Below are 11,594 nucleotides of genomic sequence, written 5' to 3'. Positions count from 1 at the left end.
TAGGCAGCATGGTTGGAGCTGCCACAGGTATTTTCTCACCAGCTCCCTATCTGGTTGGAGGTTGACACGAGACCATTCTTTATCCATTTTCCTAGTTTCCATTAAGCACGGGCCTTTCCTCATCTTAGGGTACAACTGTGGAGTATAAAACTGCTCACTGTCTTAGGGTACAGCTGTGGGCTCCTCACAGGCAGAGAGACCCACCGTCTGTGCTGTCATTGTATACCTCTGATTCAGTGTCATACTGTGGGACTAGGGACACAGTGCTGACACAATGCTGACCTTGCTTTTACTTTGCCTGCAATCAATCAACCATTTGGACCCATTTGGGCTCATTGTCTTCTTATTGGTCAAATCTATGGATGTGTGACAAGCCAAACTAACAACGGCAGTGGGGCTCCTTGCTGCCGTTAGCCACTACAGGTGGACTGCTTGAACACTTGACACACTATTGTGTTGTGTGGTGTTGGCTGACCAGAAGGACTTATTCTTCACGGCATCACACACAGCAAAGGGCACAGTGTTCGGCACATTCCATTGACTTAGGGTTGGCCTTGTCAGACTGCGTTTATTCACAAACCAACTTTAGAATTGATGTCATGTCTGACACCAGCTACCCTGGTTTTTAATTAATATATTTATTTAAATTAAGTAAGTCTCAGAAGTCAAATTCATTTAAAAAGGTAACTTGATACCCCTACTTGAAATTTAAGAGCAGTTATTACTTACTAAACATGTGGTTATAAAGGCAAAGGGAATGAAAAAAAATTAAATTTTAAAAGAAGAAAAGAAATATAATAAACCAAATTTATCTACAGTGTATTGCCTAATCCATATGTTATTTCATTTATTCTTCATAACAAGTATTTAGTGTAAATATTCTAATTCCTACTTTAGAAATGGGGACATTGCCTCACAGATTATAATATCTTGCCCACCCCCTCAAGGCCAGTGTGTAAGAGGCAGGATGGAATCCCATGGGTATTTCATGCCATAGCCTATAAGGAGACAGTGTAGGTAGGACCCAAGTCATTTTGCTTCAGCAAGTTGCCCTGGTTGCTTTCCCCTTTCTTCTGCCTAGGCCCTAATTCTTTCATCCAGCTCCATAGCCTAGGGACTTCTCACATATTTTGTGGCAAATGGAACACCCTTAGAAAAGATGCGGATGAGGGGACATATAGGGTGAGGTATGCAGGGAGGGGCAGGGAGTTTCCATGGCCTCTACGGGCATGCTACCCTCCATGTGTTCAGCTAGCCAGAAGCTCTCTGAACCGTGTCCTTTTGGGTTTCATGGAGGTTTTCATTATGTAGGCATGACTGATTAAAATGTTGGCTTGCCATTGGTGAACAACTTAACCTTCAGCCCCAAACTTCCCTGAAGTTTGGGCATGGGGCTGAAAGTCCCAACCCTCTAATTCCTCATCCTAGAGCTCCTAGGGACTGCCAGACATCGGTCAACTCACTAGCATACAAAAAGACATCACTTTGTAGGAGTTGTATGCCAGTAAGCACAGTCAATGACCAAATATACATTTCACCATACCACACTTGTGTATCAGCTAACTCAGAATACAAAATATCAAAAATGATACTTTTTTTTGAAACAGAGTCTTGCTCTGTCATGGAGGTTGGAGTTGCAAGTGGCGTGAACATGACTACCAGCATCCTCGACCACCTGGGCTCAAGGGATCCTCCCACCTATGCCTCCAGAGTAGCTGAGACTATAGTTGCATTCATTCATTCACTCATTGTAGTAGAGAGGGGTTCCTATATTCCCCAGACTGGTGTCACTTTCCTGAGCTCTAGCAATCCTCCTACCTCAGCATCCCAAGGTACTGGGATTACAGGTGTGAGCCATTGCACCTGGCCACAATTCTCAATAGTATCAAAATACCTGGGAATGAAATTAACAGAAGAGGCTGGGCACGGTGGCTCATGCCTGTAATCCCAGCACTTTGGGAGACCAAGGCAGGCAGATCACGAGGTCAGGAGATTGAGACCATCCTGGCCAACATGGTGAAACCCCATCTCTACTAAAAATACAAAAATTAGCCAGGTGTGGTGGAACGCGCCTGTAGTCCCAGCTACTCAGGAGTCTGAGGCAGGAGAATTGCTTGAACCCAGGAGGCAAAGGTTGCAGTGAGCCAAGATCATGCCACTGCACTCCAGCCTGGCGACAGAGCAAAATTCCATCTAGAAAAAAAAAAAAGAAAGAAAAAAAGAAATTAACAGAAGATGTGCAAGACTTCTTTGGAGAAAAGCTTAAAACTTTATTAAGATATTTTAAAGTAAAATATCTAATATAAAAACAATTTGTGTTGTTTCAGCTTATCTTCCTTTAAACCTGTGATTTCCCTTCACCTGTAATAGAAACATAACAGGTGGAACATTACTAGCAGAACTGTATTTAGATCACATTAAGATATGCAAATGACACCAAAGTTTTTGTTTCGTACAGTGGACTAAGACCATAAACCCAAGAGTCACCCTCTGGCTTACATTCAATTAGACCTCTGTGGAGACTTTGGAGATAAACTTCCAAACATATACATTATTAATATTTTTTAAACACACCCTGCTTTCTAGTGCTACAAGGAAACCAAAAGACAGTCCGAGGTCAGAACCCATTAAATCAAGTGAAACTCTTAAAAAGGGATTTAATATATAAAGCAAAAATTGTGTATAATTTTACTAAAAATATAACCAATACACACAAAAAAACTAAGAAACAAAGGAATTTATAAAAAATGTACAATTTAATATTTTGGCTTGAAACTATGGTCTGGATGTCAAATAGGCTCCTGGAAATAGTATGAAAACTATCTTTTAAGAAAAGAGTTAATGTCACATTAGAAGCTGCATATGCGTGGTGAATAGAAAGGACAGTATTGCATTTGTTTTTTCCTCTATTGTGCCAAAGTGCAAAAATGTTGCTTTGGGTTAGTTTACCCTTCTGTAGATATTAAGGTATGGTAAACATCTGTCCCCAGTTTTCACCTATAGTCCTGATGTTAATACAAATATCTCTTTTTACACTTGAAAAAATTCCCCTTTGTATAATTAATTATATGATCGCATTACTTTTAATCTATCATTATCATTATTGATATCAAAATATGAAAGAGGTATATATCATGAACAGTATGGCACGAAAAAAAAGAAACGGAAAGGGAAATGGAGATGTAGAGGAAGACATCTAGAATAACTAAATATTTATTTCTAAAAGTAAATATTATCAAGGGACAACTGGCAAATTTCACAAGTTCATGCACAGTCTTTGTGATGAATAGATATTCAGGTACTACTGGGATATATTTAATAATGCATGCATTCCTAGCTTATCAACCATTTCATCTATATTCTGAAAATATTAGAGTTTAAGAATGTATTCACTTTCAGCTGGGCGTGGTGGCTCACATCTGTAATCCCAGCACTTTGGGAGGCCAAGGCAAGTGGATCACCTGAGGTCAGGAGTTCGAGAACAGCTTGTCCAACATGGCGAAACCTCGTCTCTACTAAAAATACAAAAAATAGCCAGGCATGGTGGTGCATGCCTGTACTCCTAGCTACTCAGCTGAGGCAGGAGAATCACTTGAACCCGGGAAGTGGAGGTTGCAGTCAGCCAAGATCATGCTGCTGCACTCCAGCCTGGGTGACAGAGCGAGACTGTCTCAAAAGCAAAACAAAACAAAACAAAAGAATGTATTTACTTTCAGTTATACTATATATTCAATATCTGTGTCTTCTTCATATTCTGTATTGTGCTTTTCCCATTTTCTTCAAGACTGGAGAAACAAATAGATAGTCTATTCATAGCTATTTTTAAAATAAACAATGTGTTAAATGTATTACTTTTGGATTAGTTTTCCTAATCCAAAATCCAGGTTCCTACCTGTCTGTTATTAAGTACCTCTTTCCTTTTCCATTAGGTTTATTCTGTTGCTCTTTTATTATTATATTGATTATTACTTTATCATGTAATTTGCTATCTATTCTAATAAGATGTGCATATAAGGCTGTGATCTTCCTAAGAATACAACTGAGGCTTGTTCAATCGGCTCCTGAAAACTATCTTTTAATGTAAATAGTTTAATGGAATGGTTCAGCAGTGCAGAGTAAAACATTTAGGTAATTTCTTCCCTAAACATGGAGTTCTTCCTTTAAATTCAGAAGCTCTTCTCATTAACAGTCAGCAATTTATTTAAAAAAATGTGCAAAAGATACTTATGTTGACTACTCAAGAATTAGTACATTATAGTCTTTGAACTTTAAGTCCTATCATCTGATGTCTCAAGGCAGAAACCTGTAATATGTAACCTATGATATGGTTAGAGGTGATTATATCATGTGTGTCTTTATTACACACAGTAGCTCATGAAGACTGACAGGAGAGCAAAAAGCATGCTTAGCACAGGCATCTTACACCCACCTTGAGCATCACTGACCTACATGCATTCTCCCTACTTCATTGGCCACAGAAAGTAGACTGTCTCTTGCCATTTTATTATTCAGTCATTCAAGGCTTCACGGTGGGAAGGCTTTAAAATACAATTATTCTTTAAAAGCCAGATAATTCAGAATTTGACAAAATCCAAGAACACTCATTCAAGTCTCCATACTGGAAAACAAACATCAAGCAGAGTGCCTGCTCATTTTCTTAGGAGCAATGAAATCTCAGCTTAGATATTGTAATTGGACTGAAGCTGATTGTTAGGAAAAACAAATCATGGGAATCAGAATATCTTTCTATTCTCTCCAACAGAACCAGAGCATGCAGAAATCAGCATTGAAACGGATTTTAATACATTTGATCTGCATTCACCATTTTCAATAACAGCAAAGATGGGTGTAGAATTTATGGAATTTGTCCAGATTCTCACAAATTGTCATAGAGCTGCTACTAGAATCTCCTTCAGTACTCAGCATATTTCACACAGTCTGGTATTACAAATGCATTATGTATTTGTTAAAAGCAGAAATTAGAAAAGAATCTGAAAATTGTTAGCTGTTGGTTATACTCAGAAGTAAGAAAATGCTGTCATATTTGATGATTCAATATGGCTTTGACCCAATTTGTGTCTGTATCTGAGAGCATTTAAGTCTTGCAGTCAGGCATTGGGATCTGAAGTACCTTTCAAAGAAAGTGTGTATTTGAACACTGTTATTAAAGTGGCAGTAATATCATCTCTCTATGATCAAAAGTATAATATTGTAAAAAATAGAAATCACATAACTTTGTGTCTTAATGAATAACACACCTGCTTCTGGCATTTTAAAGTGCTCTGCTTTTGGTAGAATCTTCCCCTTGACATCAGTACCATCTTCACATCCATCCCCAGTCTTTGTCTGACATAGCTCCTGGAGATCGGCTTCCAGGTCAGGCACTAAAAAATACAAAGGTTATTGAACTTGAGTACAAAAACATGAAGTATAAATAAGGAAGTAATAATATTCTATTCCACAGAGTTACGACATAAAAGCCTGTAGGCTAGTGTGATAATAAATGTGATGCAAAGCTGTCACACCTTTGTTTTCCTGTATTATGAATTCCTATTTTATTTGTTTTTTAATACAGGGTTTCACTCTGTCATCCAGGCTGGAGTACAGGGGTGCAGTCACAGGTGACTGCAGCCCTGACCTCCCGAGCTCAAGTTATCCCCCTTTCTCAGCCTTGTGAGAGGCTGAGACTATAGGCACATGCCACCACCAAGGCTAATTTTTGTATTTTTTTGGCAGAGAAAATTTTCTGGTGTTTCCCCATGTTGCCCAGGCTAGTTCCTAACTCTCAGGCTCAAGGGACCCACCAGCCTCGGCCTTCCAAAGTGCTGGGATTACAGGTGTGAGCCAATGTACCCGGCCTGAAATCTAATATAAAATGACAATCTAAGGATAAATCACACTACACCTTCATTTCCTATACTTTGCCAGTGTGCATTATAAACAGTGAGTATCAACTATGTAAGATATCTGAAGTTTGCTGCATGAATAGCATTTTAATAATAACTCAAAGATAATTTTCTGAAAGACTAGATCAATGTATTCCTGGGCTTATGACAAAAACTTACAATTGTGACAATCATATCTTGTTGAGGTAATTTGAAAATTATTTGGTTAAAATTAATTAAAATTATGCTTAGGTCCAAAGGCCCTAAATGTAACTTTTCATAAATAAATCCTATTGAGAATATAGTACCAAAAATAAGAGGAAAAAAAGTCACAGTTTTCCCATGAGAGTTCAGGAAATTGAGTGAAAGAAGTAATGAGTGTTGTTGACAGTCATATTCTGGAAACCTCTTAACCGTGAATTGCTAAAATAATCCATGGTCCAAATTCTGTCAACTTTAGCTTGAAAATGCTATCTGTCGAGGACACAATTTCTGTTTCATGATAATTGTATCATACTTTGAGTTTTCTAATTATAAAAGTATTTAGGCAACTTTTAAAAGTTCCTTAAAAAACATACTAATATACCTACCTGTATGCCAGTGTCCTGAATTATCCACCTTTTACCAAACATACTGTCAAAAAATACTGATCAAAGGGAACAGTGGCTGTCATTCATTGAGCCCTTTTCCGGATTTGCTATCCTGCTTCACTGAATTTGTTTTCTCCTGAGCCAATACTCAAGTACCTTACAGTACAGACACATTCGAGTATTAAGCGTTTTAAGCAAAATAATTCACGTTTTCTAACAACGTAGATGTTAGGAAGAACACAGACCTTGGAACATAATATGAATTCTGCCTCCATGGCTCAAGCGTTCTTGGTAAGCCTCTATCTCTGAGCAACCATTTCCTTTTTATAAAATAGGGCTAATATCCCTATGCAAATGGGCTTTATTCAGGGTGTTATAAGGTAGGGTGACTTGGCACTCTATATGCTATAAAAGGGTGCTTATAACACTGTGGACACCATGGCTGAGCCAATCATACAGCAACATTCTAAGAAGATCAAATTAATCAAGTGAAATAATGTACATTTTGATACATCAAATTAAACAGTTTCATCTGATTTAGCAATGGATGTATTTTCAAGCATACAAAATAAATCTTGAAAAAAAGAGAAGATTTATTATATCCAGGGACTGCATGAAGCTGCAAACTATACTCTTCACTTTTCCAGCCTACTTTGAGCAAGTGCTTGAGATCCTTTCCTAATATTTTCTTTCCTCCTATTACTGGTCATGGCATAAGGCATGATGGACACATAGGCCTCCTTCCCCCTATAGGCATTATTTCTTTCCTTTCCCAGCACCTTGAATCTCAGCTGCACCCTGATCATCTTCTCTCTTCTGATCAGGTGTAGGATTCCGACTTTTAGTGGGTGGTTTCTCTTCTTTAGGCTCTTCATCACTGGGTTCCTGGGACAAAGGGGAGGCAGTATGTGTGCAGATAAAAAGTTTTGTTAGTAATACATGTCAATAATACAAATATACAGAATACACAGGTATTTCTAATCACAAGTAAGTCTAAAGACACTTCTCCAACACTGTTCCATATACTTATTCTTCACAAAGTTACTCTTCCCAAACAGAGGTTACTCTAAGACAGTTACCCTCAAAGGCTTTGGAAACCATTTTAATCTATGTTGGGTTGGATGTGTGCAATCTGTTATCAGTAAGCATGAGGAGGAAGTCATGATGGGGAACACAAGATTATCCATGAAGGCAAAATCAGATTGTAATACTCTTGGATTAGTCTTTCCTTCATGAGATGCATGATCATTTTTATCAACATGGAAGACCTTTATCAGTGTATCTATACTAGTTCAACAACACTATCACAAAAGAAATTTCTGCTAATAAAAAACATCAAAATATTAAAGCACTCACAAGCATAGCCCCAATCAGCTCAGGAGGCTGTAAACTTCTTCTTGGCCTAGGCCTATATGTTGATCTTCCTCGCCAACTCATATTTCACTCTGCAAGCAGAATGCTGTGATTGGGAAAGTGTGTTTGAGAGGATAGCTGTATTTGACCACTTCCATGGCCAAATGTTAAATTTCAGTTTTTAAAAATGTTTGGAAATAATTTGAAAGTAAGTCCCAGGGCAACTAGAAGTGTGTACATCTTCTGAATCGAATGCTTGCATAGCCACTTAAGTTGGGCAATCTAGCAGAGCAATGTCTTAATGCTCCTGGCAAAAGATACAGGATATTTCCGATGAGATTTGGTTTCACAGTTGGATTCTCCATAGTGGAGACATTTAAGTTTATACAGCTAGAGAATTAAAACTGCAGTGACCACGGCTTTCGTCACACACCCATTTGTTTGGACGATTTCCCTCCCTAAAATCAAAGTTTTGTTGGAAAGCACAGTCCCGCCCATTCGAACCTCCAGGGTGGAGTTGAGAAGTTGTGACACATCACTGGACGCTCCTGGCTGGACATTTCTACCCGGAGCTCTACAGACCTCGGGGTCGCGGTCACCAGCTCATAGCATTCCCACTTCCCAGGCCCCTTTCTTACCGCTTACACAGCCCATTCCTGGGTCCCTACCAAGAAGTCTGGAATCTGTCCCATTGGGAGTTCCAGGCACTTTCGGGACTCAGATACCTCCAACAGCACCCCGAGCATTCACCCTATCTTCATCTGGCTCCCCTTCACTCCGCGGCCCACCTTCCTTATGACCTAGAGGCTCTTTACCCTCTGAGGCCACAGACCACGCCGCCTGACCCTCTGGAAGCCCGTTCACTCCTCCTCACATTCACTCACATTTCAGTTCCTGGGAGGACTGGCCTGCGGACCTATAGGCTGCGTCTCAGTAGGAGAGAAAGAGTCCAGACGGCTGGAACGTGACCCTCACACTCTCACAGCTCCCCAGCGGTCACCACGTGGGCAAAGGGGTCGAAGGGAAGATGCCCAGTGAACATGCACACTGAGGCAGGTGTCCAAGGAACATGCACACTGAAGTCGGTGCCTGCGTTGTGTGCTGCAGTGTCCCGCCTCGCCCCACCCCATCCCGCGTCATGCAGTCCTCCCTCCCCTCCCTGGTTCCCACTGAGGACTCTGGAATGCATCGTCTGTAAGCAGTTTCATATGCCTCGGGGACTCAAATACCACAAATAGTTTCCCCCTTCAAAACTCACTGCTTGTTTACCTGACCCTCCTCCCATCTACGGTCCTTCTCCCTCCCTTGTCCGGCACCCCCACCACAGCAAGGCCATGGCTGCATCGCTGCGTGTTAGAAGGACGGGGACCTCAAAGCCCTTCCACCTAGGAGGCCATGGATCGTGCCCGCAGGCTCCTCCTCACACTCACTCACACTCAAACTTCTAGGACTACTGAACTGCAGACCTACTGGCTGACTCCTAGTCGGCAAGACAGAAGGAAGTCACGATGTCTCTTTGCACAGCTCTGCTGGGACAGAAGGCAGACAGTAAGGCGCATGGGCAACAAGGGACTTGGGCAGCAAGAGGCGTTCACACTGAGTCAGGCACATGCAAGGCCAGCCAGGGTTTTCCCACTGTCCCCAAACCAGAATCCCCAGTATGTTTGTAGTAGAAAGAAAGGGACTTAAGAGATATTTTTTTCTCTCTCTCTCTTGTCCTACCATTCTCATGCATCCAGAAACTTTGGGAACAGAGAATCCCATGTCACCCTTAGTGGTTGATGTGTCTCAGAAAGACCTTTTGTGACAGAAATAAATTATTTTAATGTTTATATTTATACATGCTTTTTTTTTTTTTCCAGACAGGGTGTTACTTTGTCGCCCTGGCTGGAGGGCAATGGCATGACTTTACCTCACTGCAGCCTGGATCTCCTAGGCATAAGCAATACTCAAGACGCAGCCTCTGAAGTAGTTGGGACTACAGGTGTGTGCCACCATGCCCAGCTATTTTATTTATTTATTTACTTAGAGACAGAATCTCACTACATTGTCCAGGCTGGTCTCAATTTCTGGGATTGAGTGATCCTCCCACCTTGGCCAATTTTTATTCATGCTTTGATTAATCACTTCCTTCTCTGGTCTGAGGTTTTCTGCCATGCTACCAATGAATAGAACCACTTCTGTAGACTAAATAAATTCACACCTCTTCCTTTTTTAGGTTGTATTATTGCACATTTTAATCTCTGGACTGGTAACTGATTTCCCTGAACATACCTGTAGGTCATTCAGACAGTGTATGGTTCAGAAATATCCATACATATGATGTGGTTTGACTCGGTCCCCACCCAAATCTCTCCTTGAATTGTAGTTCCCATAATCCCCACATGTCATGGAAAGGACCCTGTGGGAGGTAATGTAATCATGGGGTGGTTACCTTCATGCTGTTCCCCTGATAGTGAGTAAGTTTTCACAAGATCTAATGGTTTTATAAGAGGCTTTTCCCCTTTTGCTCATTCTTCTCTCTCCTGCTGCCATGTGAAGAAGGATGTGTTTGCTTCCACTTCTTCCATGATTGTTAAGTTTCCAGAGGCCTCCCCAGCCCTGCAGAACTATGAGTCAATTAAACCTCTTTCCTTTATAAATTACCCACTCTCAGGTATGTCCTTATAGCAGCATGAGAACAGACTAATACAACATTGGTCCTAGGATTTAGACTTAGTCTATTGTGACATGATGTACAGCAGTGGTGACTGTGCTCATCATATACTCTACTCCCCAAATATCATCCAAATAACCTGTTCGTAAGACAGCGCTGACATTATTTAAATAAAGCTATAAGGTAGAGCACTACCTCCACAGAGGCACTAGTATGTCAGATGTGGAAGGGCTTTGGGTATATTTGTTGTGCTTTTCATGTCTGGTATAAAGTGGGTATTTTAAAGTGGGGGATGGTTTGGTTAGAATTGGGTAGGAATGACAATGATTTAGGATTGGTGGACGCAACAAGACTTTTTAGGCAATGGGTTCAAAGAGCTTTGGGATTGAAAAATGTCATTTGACACTTTTTATTGAGGAGTTGATGGATCTTTCAGGCAATTGCTGGAAAGAACAATAAAGTTTTTTTGAAACTTTTATTTTCCTTGGTAAGAGATTCCTGTATTAGTAAAATTATGATAATGAAGACAGTGGAATATAAACTCTCGTTAATGTAGACAGTAAACTGTGTCCATGACTCCTGTTCTTATTACTTTTATATTACCTAGCAGTTAATGTGGGGAATAGTATATGGAAGGGAAGGATAGGAAGGGAGCCCTGATCAGAATGTAGCCTTTTATAAATAAATTAGGATATATTGTTGAACTGACATCTATATATTCTATCTAGTTGAGCTTCTTTTTTTTTTTTTTTTCTTTTGAGACGGAGTCTCACTCTATTATCCAGACTGGAGTGCAGTGGCATGATCTTTGGCTAACTGCAATATCTGCCCCCCAGATTCAAGTGATTCTCCTGCTTCAGCCTCGCAAGTAGCTGGGATTATAGGCACGTGCCAATACACCCAGCTAATTTTTGTATTTTTAGTAGAGACAGGGTTTCACCATGTGGGCCAGGCTGGTCTCGAACTCCTGACCTCAAGTGATCCACCCACCTCGGCCTCCCAAAGTGCTGGGATTACAGGTGTGAGCCACCGTGCCTGGCCACAGCTGCACTCCTTTTAAGGAAATACCCTGAGTAGGAAAAAAGAGATTCCTCAATCTCTGTCTCCAAA

General features: G+C 40.6%; 1 protein-coding gene across 1 annotated transcript; it reads right to left on the bottom strand.

Moving 5' to 3' along the window:
• Positions 1 to 2,249: 2,249 nt before the first annotated feature.
• On the bottom strand, positions 2,250 to 8,943 carry XAGE2 (X antigen family member 2). The gene is made up of 5 exons (XM_016942846.2): positions 8,713 to 8,943; positions 7,832 to 7,920; positions 7,255 to 7,360; positions 5,259 to 5,384; positions 2,250 to 2,361 (listed from the first exon to the last, which is right to left on the bottom strand). Exons 2-5 carry the CDS (start codon positions 7,910 to 7,912, stop codon positions 2,339 to 2,341), a joined length of 336 nt encoding a protein of 111 aa, XP_016798335.1. The 5' UTR covers positions 7,913 to 7,920; positions 8,713 to 8,943; the 3' UTR covers positions 2,250 to 2,338.
• Between the last annotated feature and the right edge of the window lie 2,651 nt (positions 8,944 to 11,594).

Source organism: Pan troglodytes, chromosome X (assembly GCF_028858775.2).
Source record: "Pan troglodytes isolate AG18354 chromosome X, NHGRI_mPanTro3-v2.0_pri, whole genome shotgun sequence".
NCBI classification, from domain to species: Eukaryota; Metazoa; Chordata; class Mammalia; order Primates; family Hominidae; genus Pan; species Pan troglodytes.
Note: the sequence above shows the minus strand (reverse complement) of the source record. Positions and strands in the feature narration are given on the sequence as shown.

Excerpts from the sequence above, each read along its gene's own strand:
- XAGE2 (XM_016942846.2), bottom strand. The coding sequence starts at position 7,912 with ATGAGTTGGCGAGGAAGATCAACATATAGGCCTAGGCCAAGAAGAAGT. Across the intron at positions 7,361-7,831 it reads AGCTGATTGGGGCTATGCTT|GAACCCAGTGATGAAGAGCC; the intron begins GTGAGTGCTTTA and ends CCTTTGTCCCAG. Across the intron at positions 2,362-5,258 it reads CTTTAAAATGCCAGAAGCAG|GTGAAGGGAAATCACAGGTT; the intron begins GTGTGTTATTCA and ends TTTCTATTACAG.